Raw genomic sequence first — 21497 nt, forward strand, 5'->3', positions numbered from 1 at the left:
CTGTCTTTCGATGACTAGCGAATCAGAGTTGTGCGTCAATAGTACTTTCAAGAAACGCTCTCACTTCGCTAGCTAGCACCCTAAAAATGGCTTGCATAAACGAGCTTGGAAAGTAGCTAGCTAGGGTCAAAATCATACAAAGTTAGCAGCAGAAGAGCGTTATTTTCACCCCGGAAGTTTACTCAGACATTTAGCTATTCAAAACGGGGATTTAAAGCCGCCCTCCATATTTAACTAGCGTCTAGAGATACCTAAAGTTACGTTAGCCAAGTACAGTAAACAAACAGGACTGAACTCACAGCATAGGTAGCTATGTGACTTTCTCATTTATAGATACCGGTACAATCTGGTAAATCGAAACTACCAGCATCGAACTGAAACAATAGCTAGCTACGTTCAATGTTCGCTTGGTCATTGTCAGCCAAATGACGATAGTAGCTAAATGGGAACGTTTTCTAGCTAACTAACGTTACTATTTATTTTGGGCAGATTGCTAGCTAGCGATAATGTGGGTCGTGGGTCATTGTAACGTTATCTGTACATTCTGTAGCAAACTAACTATAAAAGGCGATATTTGATGCCACATACTTTTTCGGGGGATTGTTTGCCACCAGAGTTTTTCAAATGCCTATTGACAATTTCAACCTATTTTTCTTTCCCTCTTTTTATGTCAATGCAAGCCATGGCAGATGAAAGCACAACGTTCTGTGCCAATTGGTAAGTATGAATATTCAGGGAGTTGAGGGACAATGTGGATAAATGGACATTAGGGCTCTTAATCTGTCTCATTTTTTCTTTCTCTCCCACTCTCTAGTCAGCATGACATTCCAGAGGCTAATTTCACTACTCATGAGATTCACTGTTGCCGGAACATTGCTCTGTGTGAGGTGTGCCAAGAGCCAGTGCCCCGTTCAGATCTTAAGCAGCACAAGGAGCAGGAGCATATGCAGGTACAGTGCTAAACACGGAGAGGGCGGGAGCCGGGAGGTGGTTAGGCTAGTCATAAGTTAGCATATTCAAAGCTAGGGAGACAACCCTAAGTTGCTGTACAGTTGTTGCAAAGGAGGCTTCAAACTTTTTCTTTAAATTTCAGGTGAAATGTAAGTGTGGTTTAAAGGTTGAGAAAAGCCATATCGAATCCCACCAGGTATGTGAAACTTGTATCAGGATGGAGACTTCATCTACCTGACATGTGATGGTCATGTATTATACATTACATTATCTGACCTCCTCTCTTTTCCAGAGCTCTGACTGCAATCAGCGGATGGTGCCGTGTCAGTACTGTGACCTGGAGCTGGTTTTCAGTCAGTCTAAGGAGCATGAGGATTATTGTGGTACGCGCACAGAGCCCTGTCCATTCTGCATGTGCAATGTAATGTTGAGGGAGCAGGCTGTCCACCCAGCCTGGTGTGGTAGCCTCACGCCTCCTCAAGAGAGGAACAACAGCCGGGCAAGTCACAGCCCAGCAGAACCCCAGTCCCCAGGAGCCTGGTTTGAAGCCTACTCCATCCGTAACCTGTTGAGGGCCAAGGAGGGAGGAGGCCACAAGAACAACAACGCCATTTCATCTGACCGCAGGGTCCTACCACGGCCCCTGGAGGCCAGAGTGCACAACAGCACCCGGGGGCAAGTGGGCCTGGGAGGAAGGGGGGACATTGCCCTGAGGAATACAGACTTCAGCCACTGTACGTCAGCCAATGGCTCATACAACGTGTTCAAGTTTTTCTTGTCCCTTTAAATTATCCAAAAAACATCTATTAGAATTTATATTCTGGTATTGACAAACTTCCCTGGCCTATATTAAAGTGGAACATTGCTTAAATGGAATATTTTTTGTGTGATTTGTAAAAACATATTTCACTTGTGGTTTCACCTCCCCAGTGCTGGAACAGGAAGCATCAGTGGTGGGCAACAACAATTACAGCATGGCATCATTGGTATGGCCTGCAGGCCAATCACTGGGAGAGGACTCTGCCAACCTGGACTACCTGCTGGCCCTCAGCCTGCAGAGTGATGGGGACACTGGGGATCTAGGGGGAGGAGAGGGGGCCTTGTGGACGGATGTCTGGGACCACAAACTTGGAAGGATGTCCAACACCGGCTCCCTCATCTCTCCCATCTCTCCCCCGAACAACTACCAACATATCACCACAGGCACCAATACAGACCTTGACCAGACAGGTGAGATACTATACAAAATACCACTTATTGTCCCAGTTTGTTTTCATGTGAGAATTATTTTCTGTTACAGTATGTTGCCCTCCTCTGCCTTTTACATTTTGATGTTTCCACCCCTCTTTACATTCAACCCTGTGATGTTTCTAAATAAATCTTGTGTTTTCTACTGTACCCATTATTCCTCTGCTATTTTTCTCCTATGTAGACACCATGTTGCCCTGTGAGTTCTGTGAGGATCTGTTTCCTGAAGTGGACCTCATTTTACACCAGGTTAGAAGGATCTTTTGACTCTTAGCCTACAAGTCAGGCTAACTCAATGGCGGCTGAGTCTGATGAGACCTGGGAATACATTTCCTTTATAGGCTGCATCAGTTAGTTTTAAACTCAGGCCCTCTCCTCCCCCGTATTTCCTTCCTGTGGATGTTGTTTTTCTTTTGTTCACTCCCTCTGGTCTAATTTCTTAGTTTTCCCTCCTGATAACAGTTCATACTTGGTCACCGTTCATTTTGTGTCCTGCACTTGGTATTAGGATTGGGCGATGTCAACCTTTGTCCTATCGTGATTATGTACGTATAAAACGTGATGTACGATGGTATTTCTCCCTTTTGATTCAGAGGGGTTGTGTTAAATGGGGATAACACCTTTCAGTTGAATGCATTCAGTTGTGCAACTGACTAGGCATCCGCTTTGCCCCCCCCAAAATACATTATACAAAAATAAAAACAGCTAAGACCACAGTAATGCTATAGCGTGAAATCACATGCTACAACTGGATGAATCAGGAAGAAAGATAATGTTGTTGAAAGCCTTGGCAGAGGCGAAGTGCAGGCAAATCTTTTCTAATATTCCTTTCTGGTAGAACGTGTGTGTCTGTCTCACGCACAATGGAGCAAAGTGACAGTCAACTGATAATGCACAGGCTGTCTTACCTTAGTGTGTTAGGTTATAGTCCATGAGCCAGGGCGTCGGTCGGGCTGACTTGGGCCGACGATGTCTCAGGGATTTCTTTGAAGGTCTATGTCTCTAGAGGTGGACAATGTGTGATAGCAGTGGAGCAATAGTAGCTCTCTTTGTGCTATCACTCTTTCTTTCATCACGCCATCAGATACGTTTTTTCCATAGGGATTTTACCCTATGACAAACAGTCAGTATACAACAAGCTATTGCTCACTTATACACTTTAGTCATATCATTGTAAAGCTTAGATTCACTGCTATCCATCAGTTTTCAGAACTTTGACCTCTGTTAAATATCATAATTACCTGGTATAAATGGCTTTTAAAAAGCAAACCATGATATATTTTAAACTTTGTTTGACAAGTGGAAATTATGTATATATACACTACCATTCAAAAGTTTGGGGGTCACAGAAATGTCCTTGTTTTTAAAGAAAAACATTTTTTTTGTTAATTTAAAATAACATCAAATTGAACAGAAATACAGTGTAGATATTGTTAATGTTGTAAATCACTATTGTAGCTGGAAACGGCTGATTTTTAATGGAATATCTACATAGGCATGCAGAGGCCTATCAGCAACCATTACTCCTGTGTTCCAATTGCACGTTGTGTTAGCTAATCCAAGTTTATAATTTTATATGGCTAACTGATCATTAGAAAACCCTTTTGCAATTATTTTAGCTCAGCTGAAAACTTGTGCTGATTGAAGAAGCAATGAAACTGGCCTTGCTTAGTCTAGTTGAGTATCTGGAGCATCGGCATTTGTGGGTTCGATTACAGGCTCAAAATGGCGGGAAACAAATAACTTTCTTCTGAAACTCGTCAGTCTATTCTTGTTCTGAGAAATGAAGGCTATTCCATGTGAGAAATTGGCAAGAAACTGAATATCTCGTACAACGCTGTGTACTACTCCCTTCACAGAACAGCGCAAACTGGCTTTAACCAGAATAGAAAGAGTGGGAGGCCCCGGTGCACAACTGAGCAAGAGGACAAGGACAAGCCTTAATTTCTCATCATAGTGATGTAGAATACACAACCATGTGTGCCAGATATATAAAGATTATTCACAGAAATGTGGTAATGTTCCCAAAAAGCTCTCTGAATCACTGATTTCTGAAGATGCTAAGATCAATAATTGCAATATTTAATCTTCAACCATAGTAAATGAATATGTACATGTGAATAGGCATGGATGTGATCTGATTAAAATGATATACGATGTTATCCAAGTAGTTGTTTTCATTATGAGGACTATACCGTGCATTCGGAAAGTATTCAGACCCCTTCACTTTTTCCACATTTTGTTACGTTACAGCCTTATTCTAATATGGATAAAAAAATCAAAAAAATATTAATCAATCTATACACTATACCCCTTAATAACAAACTGAAAACAGGTTTTTAGATATTTTTTCAAATGTATTAAAAATTACAAATACAGACCCTTTACCGTGAAACTCAAAATTGAGCTCCGGCACATCCTGTTTCCATTGATCATCCTTGAGATGTTTCTACAACTTGATTGGAGTCCACCTGTAGTAAATTCAATTGACTGGACATTTGGAAAGGCGCACACCAGTCTATATAAGGTCCCACAGTTGACAGTGGATGTCAGAGCCAAAACTAAGCCATGAGGTCGAAGGAATTGTTAGTAGAGCTCCGAGACAGGATTGTGTTGAGGCACAGATCTGAGGAAGGGTACCAAAACATTTCTGCAGCATTGAAGGTCCCCAAGAACAGTGGCCTCCATTCTTAAATGGAAGAAGTTTGGATCCACCAAGACTCTTCCTAGAGCTGGCAGTTCGGCCAAACTGAGCAATCGGGGGAGAAGGGCCTTGGTCAAGGAAGTGACCAAGAACCCGATGGTCACTCTGACAGAGTTAGTCTGTGTAGATGGTTGTCCTTCTGGAAGGTTCTCCCATCTCTGCAGCACTCCACCAATCAGGCCTTTATGATAGAGTGGCCCGACGGAAGCCACTCAGTAAAAGGCATGTGACAGCCTGCTTGGAGTTTGCCAAAAGGCGCCTACAGGACACTCAGACCATGAGCAACAAGATTCTCTGGTCTAAGGTAACCAAGATTAAACTCTTTGGCCTGAATGCCAAGCGTCACGTCTGGAGGAAACCTGGCACCCCTCATCACCTGGCCAATACCATCCCTACAGTGAAGCATGGTGGTGGTAGCATCATGCTGTGGGGATGTTTTTCAGTGGCAGGATCAAGGCAAAGATGAACGGAGCAAAGTACAGAGATCCTTGATGAAAACCTGCTCCAGAGCACTGAAGATCTCAGACTGGGTCTAAGGTTCACCTTCCCACAGGACAACAACCCTGAGCACACAGCCAAGACAACACAGGAGTGCCTTTGGGACAAGTCTCTGAATGAGTGGCCCAGCCAGAGCCTGGACTTGAACCCGATCAGACATCCTCTGGAGAGAGCTGAAAATTGCTATGCAGTGACACTCCCATCCAACCTGACAGAGCTTGAGATGATCTGCAGAGAAGAATGGGAGGAACTCCCCAAATACAGGTGTGCCAAGCTTGTAGCGTCATACCCAAGAAGACTCAAGGCTGTAATCACTGCCAAATGTGCTTCAACAAATGAAGTGAAGGTTCTGAATACTTATGTAAATGTAATATTTCAGTTTTCTTATTTTTAATACATTTGCAAACATTTCTAAGCCTGTTTTTGCTTTGTCATTATGGGTTATTGTGTAGATTTTAATCAATTTTAGAATAAGGCTGTAACGTAACAAAGTGTGGGAAAAGTGAAGGGGTCTGAATTCTTATCGAATGCACTGTATACCAAACACCTTACATTCCATTACAGTGTAGTAAAATCCAATGTTGTGCTTTTTGGCTTATTACATTACTTTAATATTCTAGTAACAGACCAATCTGCTTTGGCCCCATAGTAAGAACTTTAATGAACTACATATAATAGTTTGCTGCTCACATCAGGTGAAAACGAATTGGCATTCCAATGGAATTTTACGTTGTAATGTATTTAGCAAGTGTCTAGTACTCTACTACCGTTGCTGCACTGCTATCACACATTTTCCAACTCTATGGACATAAAACAAATTGTGGGCCCAAGTGAGCCTGAGAACACAAGTTTGGGGGTTTGGCTCATCGACTATTATATATCATGGTCTGGATAGAAGCAAAGTCTACCGTCTTCAGAACTGGATAATTGCTTTGCATCATCCTCTTCTCTTAAGGGAGAATTTACCCAAAATCAAATAACTCCAAAGTGATTTCATACATTGAAACTATTTCAGTGGAGTTTGCCCTCTCTCCCTGTAGTGCTGTATTGAAATGGCTGCAAAAACGTATGCGAAGTTTTAAAATCAAGTTATTCTGACAAAAAGTGATTGAATTCAAATGGATTGTGTCTGTTCTAAAACAGATTCTCGGTTTCAGCTATAAGGCCCATGCACCCGAGAGAGAGAAACAATATTTTCTGATTGGACATTTTGCACCTCCCTGTCTAGCCTACATTCCTCTGTTCTGTAGGCCTATATAACATGTGCTATTTATTGAAATAGGACTAGGTAGATTACTCAATGTCACTTGTGTGCTGCCCTTGCCAGTCAAGTTCAAATAGGACAAACCATCGTTCGTCACATCACGATGTCGTCACCATCGACGATGCCTGTCAATCATCGTCGATAGATGATACTACCGTAATATCACCCAACTCTACTTGGTATCCCACCCCCGCACCTTTTAAATTCACAATTATGTAATGTCGGTAGTTATGGTGGGATGCCACAATATGTAAATGTTTAACTGTTAGTCATTTTCTATCTGAGGGCTGATTTGATAGGTAATTACCACATGATCCACACTGAGGGTAGGTAGCTAGCCACCTGATCTATCTGGTGAGCAGAAATACATTTTCCCCCTCATGGCTGTTTTTGTCTTTCAGACTGGCTGTAGTCCAGCCTCAGCCTTTGCATCTTTCAGCAAGCGTCCTCCATCTCCACGCTATGATGACAGGATTGCTAGGGGTGCTGTTGGTCTTCTGCACATTCCACCTGACACCCCTAGCTTCCCCACCTTGCCCCGTTCAGTCTCCCCGCTCTCCTACAGTTCACCTGCCAGTCCACTAGAGGGGGACGTGGTCATTCCCTGTGAGTTCTGTGGAGTGGCCTTGGCGGAGGCCGTTGTCTTTTACCACCAGGTAGGCCTATGTTATTTGCTGTGCAAGATGTTGTACTGTAAGAACTAACGATCATATTCAAAGAGTGTATTCCAATAATTTAAAAAAGTCCTTAGTCACAATACAAATGAGAGAGAAAAGTCCTTTTGATGGGTAGAAAATCTGGTAACTTTGCTCCTATACCTGTGTATTAACATTGTAATTACTCAAGTATTGTTATTGCACTAACATGTTGCTCCATAGTAATTTCCTAGTAATCGAGTAGAGCATGACACTTTTTTTACAGGATAACTGTGACCTCCGACCCTGCTCTGTTCACTCAGTGGATAAGGTCAGCAAAGTGTCCTTTCAGAAACCATCTCTTCCTCCAAAAGAGAGCTGTGGACAGAACTCCCCTGAGGTGCAGAGGAGACTCAAGCACCAATGTAAGACACTGAACCCCATGTTCACCAATGCTCAAAATGTTTTACCAAAGTCAATGTTGCTTGGGTTACATCTATCCACCTATGTTTTATTAAACCCTTATTTTACAAGGTAGGTTGATTGAAAACACATTCTCATTTACAGCAACGACATGGGGAATAGTTACAGGGGAAAAGGGGGGAGATGAATAAGCCAATTGGAAGCTGGGGATGATAAGGTGGCTATGATGGTATGAAGGCCAGATTGGGAATTTAGCCAGGACACCGGGGTTAACACCCCTTCTCTTACTATAAATGCCATGGGATCTTTAGTGACCACAGAGAGTCAGGACACCTGTTTAACATCCCATCCAAAAGACTGCACCCTACACAGGGTTATGTCCCCAATTACTGCAATAGGTTATTGGGATATATTTTTTTAGACCATAGGAACGAGTGCCTCCTACTGACCCTCCAACACCACTTCCAGCAGCATCTGGTCTCCCATATCGGGACCAACTCTGCTTCGCTTCAGACAAGGCAGCAGTGGGATGCAGGGTGGTATACTGCTGTGTATAATTTGTACATCAAATTCAGAGAGACTGACTAATTTTGTGTGTGTACTCGCTTGCATCTAAAGTGGACTCCTTGAGTGGGCTGGACAGAGAGAGGCCCCCGGTGCGAAGCCCAAACGAATGGCAGAGAGACCACAGTGGGCTGCCCATTACAGGGAAGATCTCAAACTGTGATCCCCAGGTGAAGAACAGACTCCAGCATGGCAGAGAGGCAGATGGGGGCCACTCACTTTTCAGTGAAGGCCACAAATCCAACTCTGCAGCAGCTGTGGGGTAAGAACAATGACATACCTTCCATAATGTAAATTTAACAAACAATTTGTTTTGGTACAAAAACTTAATTTAAAATTGTTTGGATACCTAATATCTGGATTATGTTTTGTGTTACAGAATTAGTGTTAAAAGTTTTCATTAGTATAATATAGTGATGATAATTAAAGGATGTAACGATTAACCAATACACATCGATCCCTGGTTCAAATGTTTAATATATGAGTGTACATGTGGGAGCCCAAACCGATCCAAATTAAGCATGCATCGGTTAGAAAAAAATGACTCAAACGTTACAAATCGCCTGTTTACCAATGTGTTTTACTCATATTGTTTTATTCCAAAAATACCTCTTATCTGTTGTGACTGAATTGATGCCGCCTTCAGTTCAGTAGCCTATCGAACTTTTATGCATGTTTTGCATATGACTGTCAGATAACAACTGTGCTCAATGTGCAGGAGACACAGCTGCTCGCGCAAACGAGAGGTGGACCTATCCCCTGTTCTAATATCTGGCACTTCAGCATTCAGATGCTTGTACAATGGCTTTCACAATGTCAAATGATAGGCTTTATTAGTTACAACCTATGTAGTTTGCTGGATCATTGTTACCGAATGCACAGTAGAAAGTTGTTTTACCGGAGTTGTGTAGTCTACCAGAGTGGATGCAACTCACATCCAACTACTGATTGGGGTTTTAAATAATTCTGATTTTATTTAGATTGTTCAGGTTCACCATAAATCATTTTGGTAGTTTTGCTTTAAACAGTTAGTGTATTTGGTCATTTTTACATGAACATGGTAATTTCATAAAGGACAGCAATCATTTCGCATTCGTTGGTTAAAGCGGTAAAAACGGTCTTAACCATTCGCTTTCAAAAGGGGGGTAAAATCCAAAACTACATTGTTAAATGGCTAAATGAAATGCTAATATCTAAATATAAATTGACATAGTACTAGCTCAGCATTTTCAATCTGTTTAAAATGACAAGTTAATCAGTGGGTGATGGTGATCTCAGGTAAAAAGTGGGGGGGGACCGGACCAAAACCATACATTTACCCCACCCCTAATCTGATAGTGGGATTGTAGATACTCAGGATGCCCATTGGCTCGGCTCAGGTGTCTACACACACTAACAGAGGGCCTCTCAGTTTAGGGAAGTAATCTCAGACAGATCCACCTCCTAATCAAACCGAATTGCACCAAATCATTTCAAACTAAAAAGTATCGTTCCTGTATCATATTGGAGCCAATGCATCTAGATAGGTGTCGAATCGTTCATGAAAGGAGAGATGCACGTCCCTAATGATAATGCTTCCAAATGAAATTCAATATTTTTCCTCTATCCACCAGACCACCCCTAAGAGAAAATAATGGGGGAAGAAGGAATAAGTTACTAAGGAATGCCGGGCCATCAAAGGTAAACAAACAATCCTTGTTTCTTTAGAGCTTCTATGGGGGGTCATCTTTTAAAACATTCAAATTTACTTATGTGACCACATTCATTTTTAGGTGCCTAAGAAGCTAAACAAAGAACAGGACGAGGAGTGAGGTCGAGACTGTCGATGGAAAGAGCAGCAGGCAATCACCAAATGCTTTTGTGTGAGCTGTGGTCTGTCACTCTAAAAGTGGTGTTCCTGGCTGACAACATTGAAGACACCTCTGAGGTCTCACCATGCTTAAGTTGGTGTTTAACACTGATGCCCAACTGCGCAGCAGATTACGTGGTGCGCAACCAGTGGTTGATGCAATCCAATATAGTTGGCCTGGAACACAAACAGTCTCTTTATTGCCTGTGTGTGTCGGTATGTATCAGTCGCTCTACCTTTAAAAAAAAAAAAAAAAGTATAAACAGTCGAACTGACATTTTTGTGATTCCAATATTTTGTTATAACTTTAAGCTTCTTATTGTAATCCTTTCAGTTTTAAACTTTTAATATAAATTGTATAGAATTGAAAACCCACCTTAATATACTCTTGAAAAAACAATGTAAAAAATGTATATGTAAGACATTTTGAAGCGCCACAAAGTAATTGTACTGTTCTCTGAATAATGGAAAATCAATGACAAATAAATGCATTATCTAAGCATTATTTGTATTTCGGACTGCACCTATACGTAAAAAATAAATAAAAATGCTTTGATGTCATCTTCATACTTTTAATAAATCCTAGTATTGATGCATAGGTGCTTGTGGATTACTCTTAATGTAAAAGAATGTCCTAAATACAAAGTATTTATTCATCACATGGCCATCCTAGAATTGTAATATGCTAAAATACTTTGAAACCTACACATATCACATTGGTTACTGCAGTATGACCAGAGAGTGAGATTTGCAGAGATTCAAAATTAGTACTTGGTCAATGGTCCTCTATTTTCCCCACCTGTAAAAGTATAGTTTGCAGACCATTGACATTCATTTATTCAGTTCAGTGTTGGCTGTATCCCTCATTTAATAGGTTAAACATCATCTGAATTATACTGAACAAAAATATAATATAACATGCAACTATTTCAAAGATTTGACTGAGTTAGAGTTCATAAGGAAATCAGTCAGTTTAAATAAATTCATTAGGCCCTAATCTATGGATTTCACATGACTGGGAATACAGATATGCACCTGTTGGCCACAGATATCTTAACAAAAAAAAGGGTAGGGGCATGGATCAGAACCAGTCATTATCTGGTGTGACCACCATTTGCCTCATGCAGTACATCTGCTTCGCGTAGTGTTGATCAGGCTGTTGATTGTGGCCTGTGGAATGTTGTCCCACTCTTCAATGGCTGTGCGAAGTTGCTGGAAATTGGTGGGAACTGGAAAACGCTGTCGATCCAGAGCATCCCAAACATACTCTATGGGTGACATGTCTGGTGAGTATGCAGGCCATGGAAGAAGTGGAATTGTGTACAGATCCTTGTGACATGGGGCCATGCATCACGATGAAACATGAGGTGATGGCAGATGAATGGCACGACAATGGGCCTCAGGATCTCGTCACGGTATCTCTGCATTCAAATTGACATTGATAAAATGCAATTGTGTTTGTTGTCCGTAGCTTATGCCTGCTAATACCATAACCCCACCTACACGATGGGGCACAGTAGCCTAGTGGTTAGAGCGTTAGGCCAGTAACCAAAAAGCTGTCGTTCTGCCCCTGAGCAAGGCAGTCAATCCACTGTTCCCCGGGCGCCGAAGATGTGGATGTCGATTAAGGCAGCTCCCCGCACCTCTGATTGAGAGGTTGGGTTAAATGCGGAAGACACATTTCAGTTGAAGGCATTGTTGTACAACTGACTAGGTATCCCCCTTTCACACGATGCCAGACACATGGTCTGCGGTTGTGAGGCCGGTTGGACGTAGTGCTAAATTCCCTAAAATGACGGAGGCGGCATATGGTAGATAAATGAACATTCTATTCTCAGGCAACAGCTCTGGTGAACATTTCCACAGTCAGCAAGCCAATTGCACGCTCCCTCAACTTTAGACATCTGAGGCATTGTGCTGTTTAATCAGCTTCTTGATATGCCACACCTGTCAAGTGGATGGATTATTTTGGCAAAGAAATGCTCACTAACAGGGATGTAAATATTTGTGAAAAATTTGAGAAATAAGCTTTTAGTGCATATGGATCATTTCTAGGATATTTTATTTCATCTCATGAAACATGGGACCAACACTTTACATATTGTGTTTATATTTTTGTTCAGTGTAAGTCAAAAGTTAAGCGTTGCCTGCTGGTAGTTCACATATTGTTCACTGGTGGGCAGAGTCTACTCATCTATTTCTGCCATTCAGCACCTGAATGTTTACGAAAGAGGTTCATGAGGTTCACATGATATCTAGCCAACGATTCCATCACGTTTAGGCGAAACAATATTTTCCAAGCCAAATATATTATAGCCTACTTTATTGACCATATCTAGTACATATTGGATTTCAAAATTATTAGATAATATTTATTAAATACATTGTATCTAATAAAGGAAACATAATGATACTGTTTATCTAAATATTTTTGTCCTCTAGGCCTAGTTGTTTTTTTCAGAACGTAATTACGTTTTACTTACTGATTGTAATAAATACATCTTGAGTACCCACGAAGGGCCGCGGTTTTGAATAAGTTATTCAATTGGTCGATGAGTCTTTCAGGGGCGGGGCAGACATCAAATCTAGTGGGATTCCGTATTCAAACTCCTCAAACTCTGGTTCGCTTATTCTAAAAATGTTAGGAGTGAGAGAAAAGTGAAGGAAGCCAGATAGAGTTGAGGTTTTTAAATATGTTTTCCATCTCTAAATCACTCCAATCGTTTTTTATTGACATAATCCAAAAGTTATTTTGAGGCAGGGATTTTCATTGTGTTCAGACTCTCATAAATTATTTGTAAAGTTGCTTTGAAGAAACTCCGATTCGAGCAAGTGGAGCATCAATTCGGACTTGGATCTTCTTTTGGGATATAACTGTTTCCAGCATTTCTATGCTACTGGTCTACGTTATTACATTGATAGGTCAGTTATTTGTTTGAAGGACGTTTCCAAAACAAAAGCCTGCTTTTTGTTCGTCGTTGAGTTTGAGCTTTTTACCTTTCACCTGTCATTGTAGCCTAAAGACTGAAAATGTCTGCTGAAAGATATTCAACTTTGGATGAACCGTCGCTTCGGAATCTGGTGAGTATGGTGTGAAATACAAACTGCTTTATTTATCTTGTGTCTACCTCGGCTCATATAATAACACTTTACTAGAGGCTAATATGAACGTTTTCTTTTTTACACACCTGAGTATAATTGGGCATGGAATCTCAGGTTCTCCCCCAGTACCTATGAAAAGGGAGCCACAATGATTAGCCACAATAGTGGAATCTGCGATTTGCCTTCAAAATAAAAGTCACGCATTAAATGATGCAAACGGATACAAATAGTGTAATCATGCCGTATTTGGACTAGAATTATAAATTGGAATGTTACATAATTTAAAATGGAATCCAATTCATTTTACAATAAACAGAACTTTGAAATCACACTGTGGATGTATTAGACTGCATAATTGTATTGGGGGAATAATTACAGTGTCAGAAAGCATTCACACCCGTTTACTTTTTCCACATTTTGTTGTTACAGGCTGAATTTAAAATGGATTACATTTAGATTTTGTGCCACTGGCCTACACACACTACCCCCATACGATGAAAATGCATTTATGAAAACATTTTTATTAGTTAAGTCACAAGTTGCATGGACTCACTGTGTGCAATAATGGTGTTTTAACATGATTTTTGAATAACTACCTCATCTATGTACCACACAAATACAGTAAATTGTAAGGTCCCTCAGTCAAGCAGTGCATTTTAAACACAGATTAATCCACAAAGAAAAGGGAGGTTTTACATTGCCTCGCAAAGAAGGGCACCTATTGGTAAAAAAAAGATTTTGAATATCACTTTGAGCAAGGGGAAGTTAACAATACACCCAGTCACTACAAAGATACATGCGTCCTTCCCAGAGTAAGGAAACCACTCAGGGATTTCACCATGTAGCCAATGGTGACTTTAAAACAGAGTAGCAGGAGAAGAACCTAAAACACAAGGCTGGAGTTTCTGAGTGGCCTAGTTACAGTTTTGACTTAAATCGTCTTGACAATCAACAGCAATACTTGAAAATGGCTGCCTAGCAATGATCAACATCCAACTCGACAGAGCGTGAATCATTTTTAAAAGAATAATGTGCAAATATTGTACAATCCAGGTGTGCAAAGCTCTTACAGACTTAGCCAGAAAGACTTCCACCTGTAATCACTACTAAAGGTGAGTCTAACATGTATTGCCTCAGGGGTGTGAATACTTATGTAAATGAGATTTGTATATTTAATTTGCAATACATTTACAAAAATGTCTAAAAACAAGTTTTCACTTTCGTTATGGAGTATTGTGTGTAGCTGGGTGATAAATTATATTTAATCCATTTTGAATTCACGCTGTAACACAACAAAATGTGGAATAAGTCAAGGGGTATGAATACTTGCTGAAGGCACCGTCTATGCACTGTACAGCCTTACTCCGTTTCATTGACTCACACTCCATAGGTTTCAGCTTACTCGGTGACACCCACAGAACAACTCTGAAGAGTGTACACAAGTATTAGCGTCGTAGCTCTTATTGCAGGACTTTGACACCACGCTAACCAGTCAGCCTATTATATGTATTGAACATTCATATTGGACTGTACTGCTTTACCTATGGAGTGTGCACCAATGACTATATACAGTTGAAGTTTGAATTTTACATACACCTTAGCCAAATACATTTAAACTCAGTTTCACAATTCCTGACATTTAATCCTAGTGAAAATTGCCTGTTTTAGGTCAGTTAGGATCACCACTTTATTTTAATAATGTGAAATGTCAGAATAATAGTAGAGAGAATTATTTGTTTCAGCTTTTATTTCTTTCATCACATTCCCAGTGGGTCAGAGGTTTACATACACTCAGTTAGTATTTGGTAGCATTGCCTTTAAATTGTTTAACTTGGGTCAAATGTTTCGGGTAGCCTTCCACAAGCTTCCCACAATAAGTTGGGTGAATTTTGTCCCATTCCTCCTGACAGAGCTGGTGTAACTGAGTCAGGTTTGTAGGCCTCCTTGCTTGCACACGCTTTTTCAGTTCTGCCCACAATTCTTTTTATAGGATTGAGGTCAGGGCTTTGTGATGGCCACTCCAATACCTTGACTTTGTTGTCCTTAAGCCATTTTGCCACAACTTTGGAAGTATGCTTGTTCATTGTCCATTTGGAAGACCCATTTGAGACCAAGCTTTAACTTCCTAACTGATGTCTTGATGTTGCTTCAATATATCCACATAATTTTACTTCCTCATGACGCCATCTATTTTGTGAAGTGCACCAGTCCCTCCTGCAGCAAAGCACCCCCACATGATGCTGCCACCTCTGTGCTTCACGGTTGGGATGGTATACTTCGGCTTGCAAGCCTCCCCCTGTTTCCTCCAAACATAACAATGGTCATTATGGCCAAACAGTTCTATTTTTGTTTCATCAGACCAGAGGACATTTCTCCAAAAAGTAAGGTCTGTGTCCCCATCTGCAGTTGCAAACCGTAGTCTGGCTTTTTTATGACAGTTTTGGAGCAGTGGCTTCTTCCTTGCTGAGTGGCCTTTCAGGTTATGTCGATATAGGACTCGTTTTACTGTGGATATAGATACTTTTGTACCTGTTTCCTCCAGCATTTTCACAAGGTCCTTTGCTGTTGTTCTGGGATTGATTTGCACTTTTCGCACCAAAGTACGTTCATCTCTAGGAGACAGAACGAGTCTCCTTCCTGAGTGGTATGATGGCTGCGTGGTCCCATGGTGTTTATACTTGGGTACTATTGTTTATACAGATGAACGTGGTACCTTCAGGCGTTTGGAAATTGCTCCCAAGGATGAACCAGACTTGTGGAGGTCTACAATTGTTTTTCCTGAGGTCTTGGCTGATTTTTATTTTCCCATGATGTCAAGCAAAGAGGCACTGAGTAGGAAGGTAGGCCTTGAAATACATCCACAGGTACCCCTCCAATTGACTACAATGATGGCAATTAGCCTAACTGCAACTTCTAAAGCCATGACAAAGTTTTCTGGAATTTTCCAGCTGTTTAAAGGCACAGTCAACTTAGTGGTACATAAACTTCTGACTCACTGGAATTGTGATACAGTGAATTATAAGTTAAATAATCTGTAAACAATTGTTGGAAAAGTTACTTGTGTCATGCACAAAGTAGATGTCCTAACCAACTTGCCAAAACTATAGTTTGTTCACAAGAAATTTGTCGAGGGGTTGAAAAATGAGTTTTAATGACTCCAACCTAAGTGTATGTAAACTTCTGACTTCAACTGTATCCCTCGAACTCAACCCTGGACCTCGAAGCCAGTTCCACTCTAATCAGGGACTGATTTAGACTTGGGACACCAGGTGGGTGCAATTTAATTAACAGGTAGAATAGAAAACCAGTAGGATCTGGACCTCGTAGGGTAAGAGTTGAATACCCCTAGTATATATGAATGGACAATGCCATCAATCACGTGACACCAATTATTGCTATGTGAAGACTCAATAGCGCATTGAAACCAAATGAAGTCGGTTTAGATGGCGTCTCATTGACTCCAGCCACCCAATCCCATAGACTGTTCTCTCTGCTCCGCAAGCGGTACCGGAGCCGCCTGATACCAAGAGGATCCTGAACAGCTTTCTATCCCCAAGCCACAAGACTGCTAAAAAGCTAACAAAATGGCTACACTCACGGTCTGCATTGACCCTCTGTTTTTTGCTCTGACCATACATATTTAACCCTACCACTCCAGTATCCCGGCACATTGTAAATATGGTATTGGCATTGTCCCTGTATATAGCTAGCTTACATTCTCATGTTCTTATTTATATTTCTTGTGTTTTTGTTCTTCTTTACTTATTTTATTTTTTATAGTACTATAAATTACAGTGTTGAGAAATAGCAGGCAAGAAAGACATTTCACTGTGCACGTGACAATTGAAACATAACATGCGCAGTTTTAGCTACTCCAGGAAGTTACGTTGCAGGCTAGCTAGTATAAGATGGCGCTGCTGTGGATAGCAGCCGTTTTATTCTATTTAAAAAATAAGAATTTACGCTGAGCCTTACTTTTTTTTGAACATAATGTCTCCGCCATCATTTCCTATGACCATAAACAGCTTCTGGACATCAGAACAGTGATCACTAACCTCGATTTGGATGACAATTTCTACGAGTCGTCAGCTCTGGACGTTCTGCTTATTCCGGACCAGGCCCTAATACCCAAGACTCTAAAGAGGAAACAACGGCGCAAGAGATGCAAATGAGCCGGCATCGTGATGTGACTATGTTGGCGAGCAAATAAACTGCCTCTACCCACTGTTCTATTGGCGAACGTACAATCATTAGAGGACTAACTGGACGAGCTCTGCTTGAGACTATCCTGTCAACAGGTCCTGAAGAACTGTAATATTCTGTTTTTCTGAGTTGTGGCTGAACAAGGACATGGATAATATACATCCCTGTTTTTTTTTTTTCATGCCTTGTCTAGACCGGACAGAACCCTCTGGGAGCGGTGTATCTTTTTGTTAACAGCTGGTACGCAATCTAATGTTAAGGAAGTCTTGAGTTTTTGCTCGCCTAAGTTAGAATACCTCATGATAAGCTGCAGACCATACTATTTACCAAGAATTGTCATATTTTTTTGTAGCTGTCTATTTACCTCGCATGTCAAACTCATTCCACGGAGGGGCGAGCGTTTGCAGGTTTTCGCTCCACCCTTGTACTTGATTGATTGATTGAATTAAGGTTATTAATTAGTAAGGAACTCCCCTCCCCGGGTTGTTTAACCCGCAGACACTCGGCCCTCTGTGAAATTAGCTTGACACCCCTGATTTACCACCACAAATCGATGTTGAGCACACACATTCCTCAATGCACCCCTTGACCCCTTAGGATGCATGTATTTGTAGCAGTTTGAGCTACTGGTTCTGGAGTCTAGACACCCATTTAGAAGTATTTTAGCCAGATTGGTATTGCCTTGCTGAACACTAACAGACAGTACCTTTTTAAAAATCCCAGTTGCGGTGGAGGTGACATGACAGACAATGTTGCTCAACAGGCTTAGTCATAAAAGCTTCCAGACAGAAATGCTGATGGACAGGACACCCAGAGACGGGGCTTAATGGTGTTTACTTAAAGGCCCAGAGCAGTCAGCATTCAGTTTTCCTGTGTTTCATATGATATTGTACAACAGCTGATGACACCAACTGTCAAAGTGTGTTATTTGCTGATAATTGCTGGTTAAAAATACAATCTACACAGATTGTATCAGCAGGTTTGCATGGGGGAGAGTTCCGGCTTTTCATGGTGACATCACCATGTGATAAATTGGTTAATAGACCAATAAGAAAGAGTTCCAAACCTCTCTCCCAATAGTTTTCAGCTTTCCCCTCCCCACTCAAACCACCCTGACATTCCTTGCAAATGTCTTGCTTGAAAAAGTGTTTTGCTAAAAAGCCATTTTTGCCAATTTTTTTTTAATGGAAATCTGTTACAGTAAAGTACTTCATTGTTTCCCAGAAAATATGTGATATTGATATAAAAATCGCTGCATTGGGCCTTTAAGAAAACTGCCGTAACATTAGTGTCTTATGCCTCATAACACCTGTCTGTGTGTGATCATTGGAGATGTATTAGGCACCTGGGCCTTATCAGACACTCTTACTCTCTGTATCTCCCACACACATACAACCACACACATACAACCATAAAACCAACTACTGTACACACTTCTACACTTCCACACTCAAGGGTTGTTGAGGACCATTACACCTTGGAATGAGGAAGGTATAACTGCTCTATTTCCAGCATGTATTTGAGGAACACAATATTACATCAGTCATATCAGTATTTAAGTCACAGGTAATAATCCCCCAGTGACATCTGATACTGCTGAAAAAGAGAGAATCCCTGCCTTGTCTAGTGCTGTTCTATGCTGCTGTGCTGGTAAAACACTTAACATCTGGGCTAGCTGAGGTCAGTTTGATTAGCTGGCCAGCTATCAGATGGGACTCAAGTTCTCCTTTTGTGGCAAGAAATAATGCTCAGGGTTGTTATCATTATAGGCCACTTTCCCAAGAATTGGTGTTCCGATACAAACACAGTCTGTCTACACGAAAAAGCAAAAAGGCCATCTTAAAATAACGTTATGATTTGCACTGTTAAAATTGCTCATTTTGGTAGAGGAATGCAAGCTGTTTGTGCAGAGGCGGATAGGGGTGTGATGATTTGTTGACCTGCTGAGGCTTATTTGATATATTTTCCTGAATACCATGACTCATGAATCCCCTTCAGAAATATCAGATGGGAGGTATTGCCTGGGCAGGGACAGTGTTACTTTATCCTCGTAAATCTCGAGAGGGCAAACTTTTACCACAGGCAGGAATCTGACAGAGTGTAAACAGTACTAACGTAATATTCCCTCTCATGACTTTCTTTAATGTCCTCAGCTTGAAAATGATCTGAATTCAGTATGGACTATATATGGAATAGTTAGGCACGGGAATATGCACATCTGTAGCTTTAATCGTTTTTCCTCTTCGCACTTCCACACTTCCCGCGCCTTTGTTCTTGACTGATTATATTTCCCAAATGAAAGGTGTATGTATTTTCCAGGATGGGAAGAAGATTGGAGGTTTACAAAATGTTGATCAAACCACAGCAGAGGAGGAATTGGAGGAACCTTTCTATACAAATGTAAACCCATGAGCCAGTAGAACAAAAGTAGACTGACAGTGAAGGAAAATATACCCTAAGGAATATACAATATCGACTGAACAAAAATTTAAACGCAACAGGTAAAGTGCTGGTCCCATGTTTCATGAGCTGAAATAAAATATCCCACAAATGTTCCATACGCACAAAAAGTTAATTTCTCTCAAATGTGCACAAGTTTGTTAGTGAGAATTTCTCCTTTGCCAAGATAACCCATCCACCTGACAGGTGTGGCATATCAACAAGCTGATTAAACAGAATGATCATTACGCAGGTGCACCTTGTGCTGGGGACAATAAAAGGCCACTAAAATGTGCAGTTTTGTCACACAGCACAATCTCACAGATGTCTCAAGTTTTGAGGGAGTGTGGAATTGGCATGCTGACTTCAGGAATGTGCACCAGAGCTTTTGCCATATAATGTAATGTTAATTTATCAACCATAAGCTGCCTCCAACATTGTTTTAGAAAATTTGGCAGTACGTTCAACCCGGCCCCACGTGTAACCACGCCAGCCCAGGACCTCCACATCCGGCTTCTTCACCTGCTGGAACATCTGAGACCAGCCACCTGGACAGTTGATAAAACTGTGGGCTTGCACAACAGAAGAATTTTGGCACAAACTGTCATAAACCGTCTAAGGGAAGCTCATCTGCGTGCTCGTCGTACTCACCAGGGTCTTGACCTGACTGCAGTTCTGTGTCGTAACCAACTTCAGTGGGCAAATGCTAACCTCCGATGGCCACTGGCATGCTGAAGTGTGCTCTTCATGGATGAATCCTGGTTACAACTGTACCGGACAGATGGCAGACAGCGTGTATGGCGTCGTGTGGGCGAGCAGTTTTCCGATGTCAACGTTGTGAACAGAGTGTCCCATGGTGGCTTTGGTGTTATGGAATGGGCAGGCATAAGCTACGGACAACGAACACAATTGCATTTTATCGATGGCAATTTGAATGCACAGAGATACCGTGATGAGATCCTGAGGCCCATTGTTATGCCATTCATCCACTGTCATCACCTCATGTTCCAGCATGATAATGCACGGCCCCATGTCGCAAGGATCTGTACACAATTCCTGGAAGCTGAAAATGTCCCAGTTCTTCGATGGCCTGCATACTCACCAGACATGTCACCCATTGAGCATGTTTGGGATGCTCTAGAATGACGTGTGCGCCAGTACGTTCCAGTTCCCACCAATATCCAGCAACTTTCCACAGACATTGAAGAGGAGTGGGACAATATTCCACAGGCCACAATCAACAGCCTGACCAACTCTATGCGAAGGAGATGTCGCGTTGCATGAGGCAAATGGTGATACCTTTCTTTAAGGTATGCATCTGTTGGTGACAGATCTGTATTCCTAGTGAATTTATTTCAATTTGAATGATTTCATTATATGAACTTTAACTCAGTAAAATATTTGAAATTGTTGCATGTTGCATTTGTTTTTGTTCAGTGTAGTAGATACATTTGGTGTATTTAGGCAGATAATGGCCATTATAATCATAATAGACCCCAGTGCAGTATGTATGGGGCTGAGTTAGGCCTTCACTGGTGCCTGCCCCCCCACCCCCCTCCCTCCATCTTGGTTGTGACCACAAACAAGGGTCGCAGAGCTCCCAGACCCCCCTGAGCT

The 21497-nt window shown here is 41.4% G+C and overlaps 2 protein-coding genes across 5 annotated transcripts in view; both read left to right on the forward strand.

Annotated features, from left to right (window-relative positions):
• The first annotated feature begins 40 nt into the window (after positions 1-40).
• Positions 41-10635, forward strand: LOC120023741 (TRAF-type zinc finger domain-containing protein 1-like). 2 transcript variants are annotated; one of them, XM_038967931.1, is made up of 12 exons: positions 41-306; positions 681-717; positions 815-950; positions 1094-1147; positions 1244-1685; positions 1882-2181; positions 2384-2448; positions 7067-7321; positions 7587-7725; positions 8342-8549; positions 9901-9967; positions 10060-10635. In XM_038967931.1, the coding sequence occupies exons 2-12, from the start codon at positions 683-685 to the stop codon at positions 10096-10098; spliced, it is 1740 nt and encodes a 579-aa protein (XP_038823859.1). In that variant the 5' UTR covers positions 41-306; positions 681-682; the 3' UTR covers positions 10099-10635. The 2 variants fall into 2 exon arrangements, with proteins under 2 accessions (XP_038823859.1, XP_038823788.1); XM_038967860.1 differs by having other exon boundaries at positions 41-717.
• Positions 10636-12739: 2104 nt separating this feature from the next.
• LOC120023884 (smoothelin-like) overlaps positions 12740-21497 on the forward strand; it is an 87030-nt gene continuing 78272 nt past the window's right edge. The window contains exons 1-2 of one of the 3 annotated variants that reach the window (XM_038968018.1): positions 12740-13058; positions 13153-13217. In XM_038968018.1, coding sequence (XP_038823946.1) covers positions 13167-13217 — 51 coding nt within the window. In that variant the 5' untranslated portion in view covers positions 12740-13058; positions 13153-13166. Of the gene's footprint in view, positions 13218-14222; positions 14351-21497 lie in introns of those variants that run through there. The other 2 variants (XM_038968078.1, XM_038968145.1) reach the window with 2 other exon arrangements.

Source organism: Salvelinus namaycush, chromosome 1, assembly GCF_016432855.1.
Source record: "Salvelinus namaycush isolate Seneca chromosome 1, SaNama_1.0, whole genome shotgun sequence".
Lineage (NCBI taxonomy): Eukaryota > Metazoa > Chordata > Actinopteri > Salmoniformes > Salmonidae > Salvelinus > Salvelinus namaycush.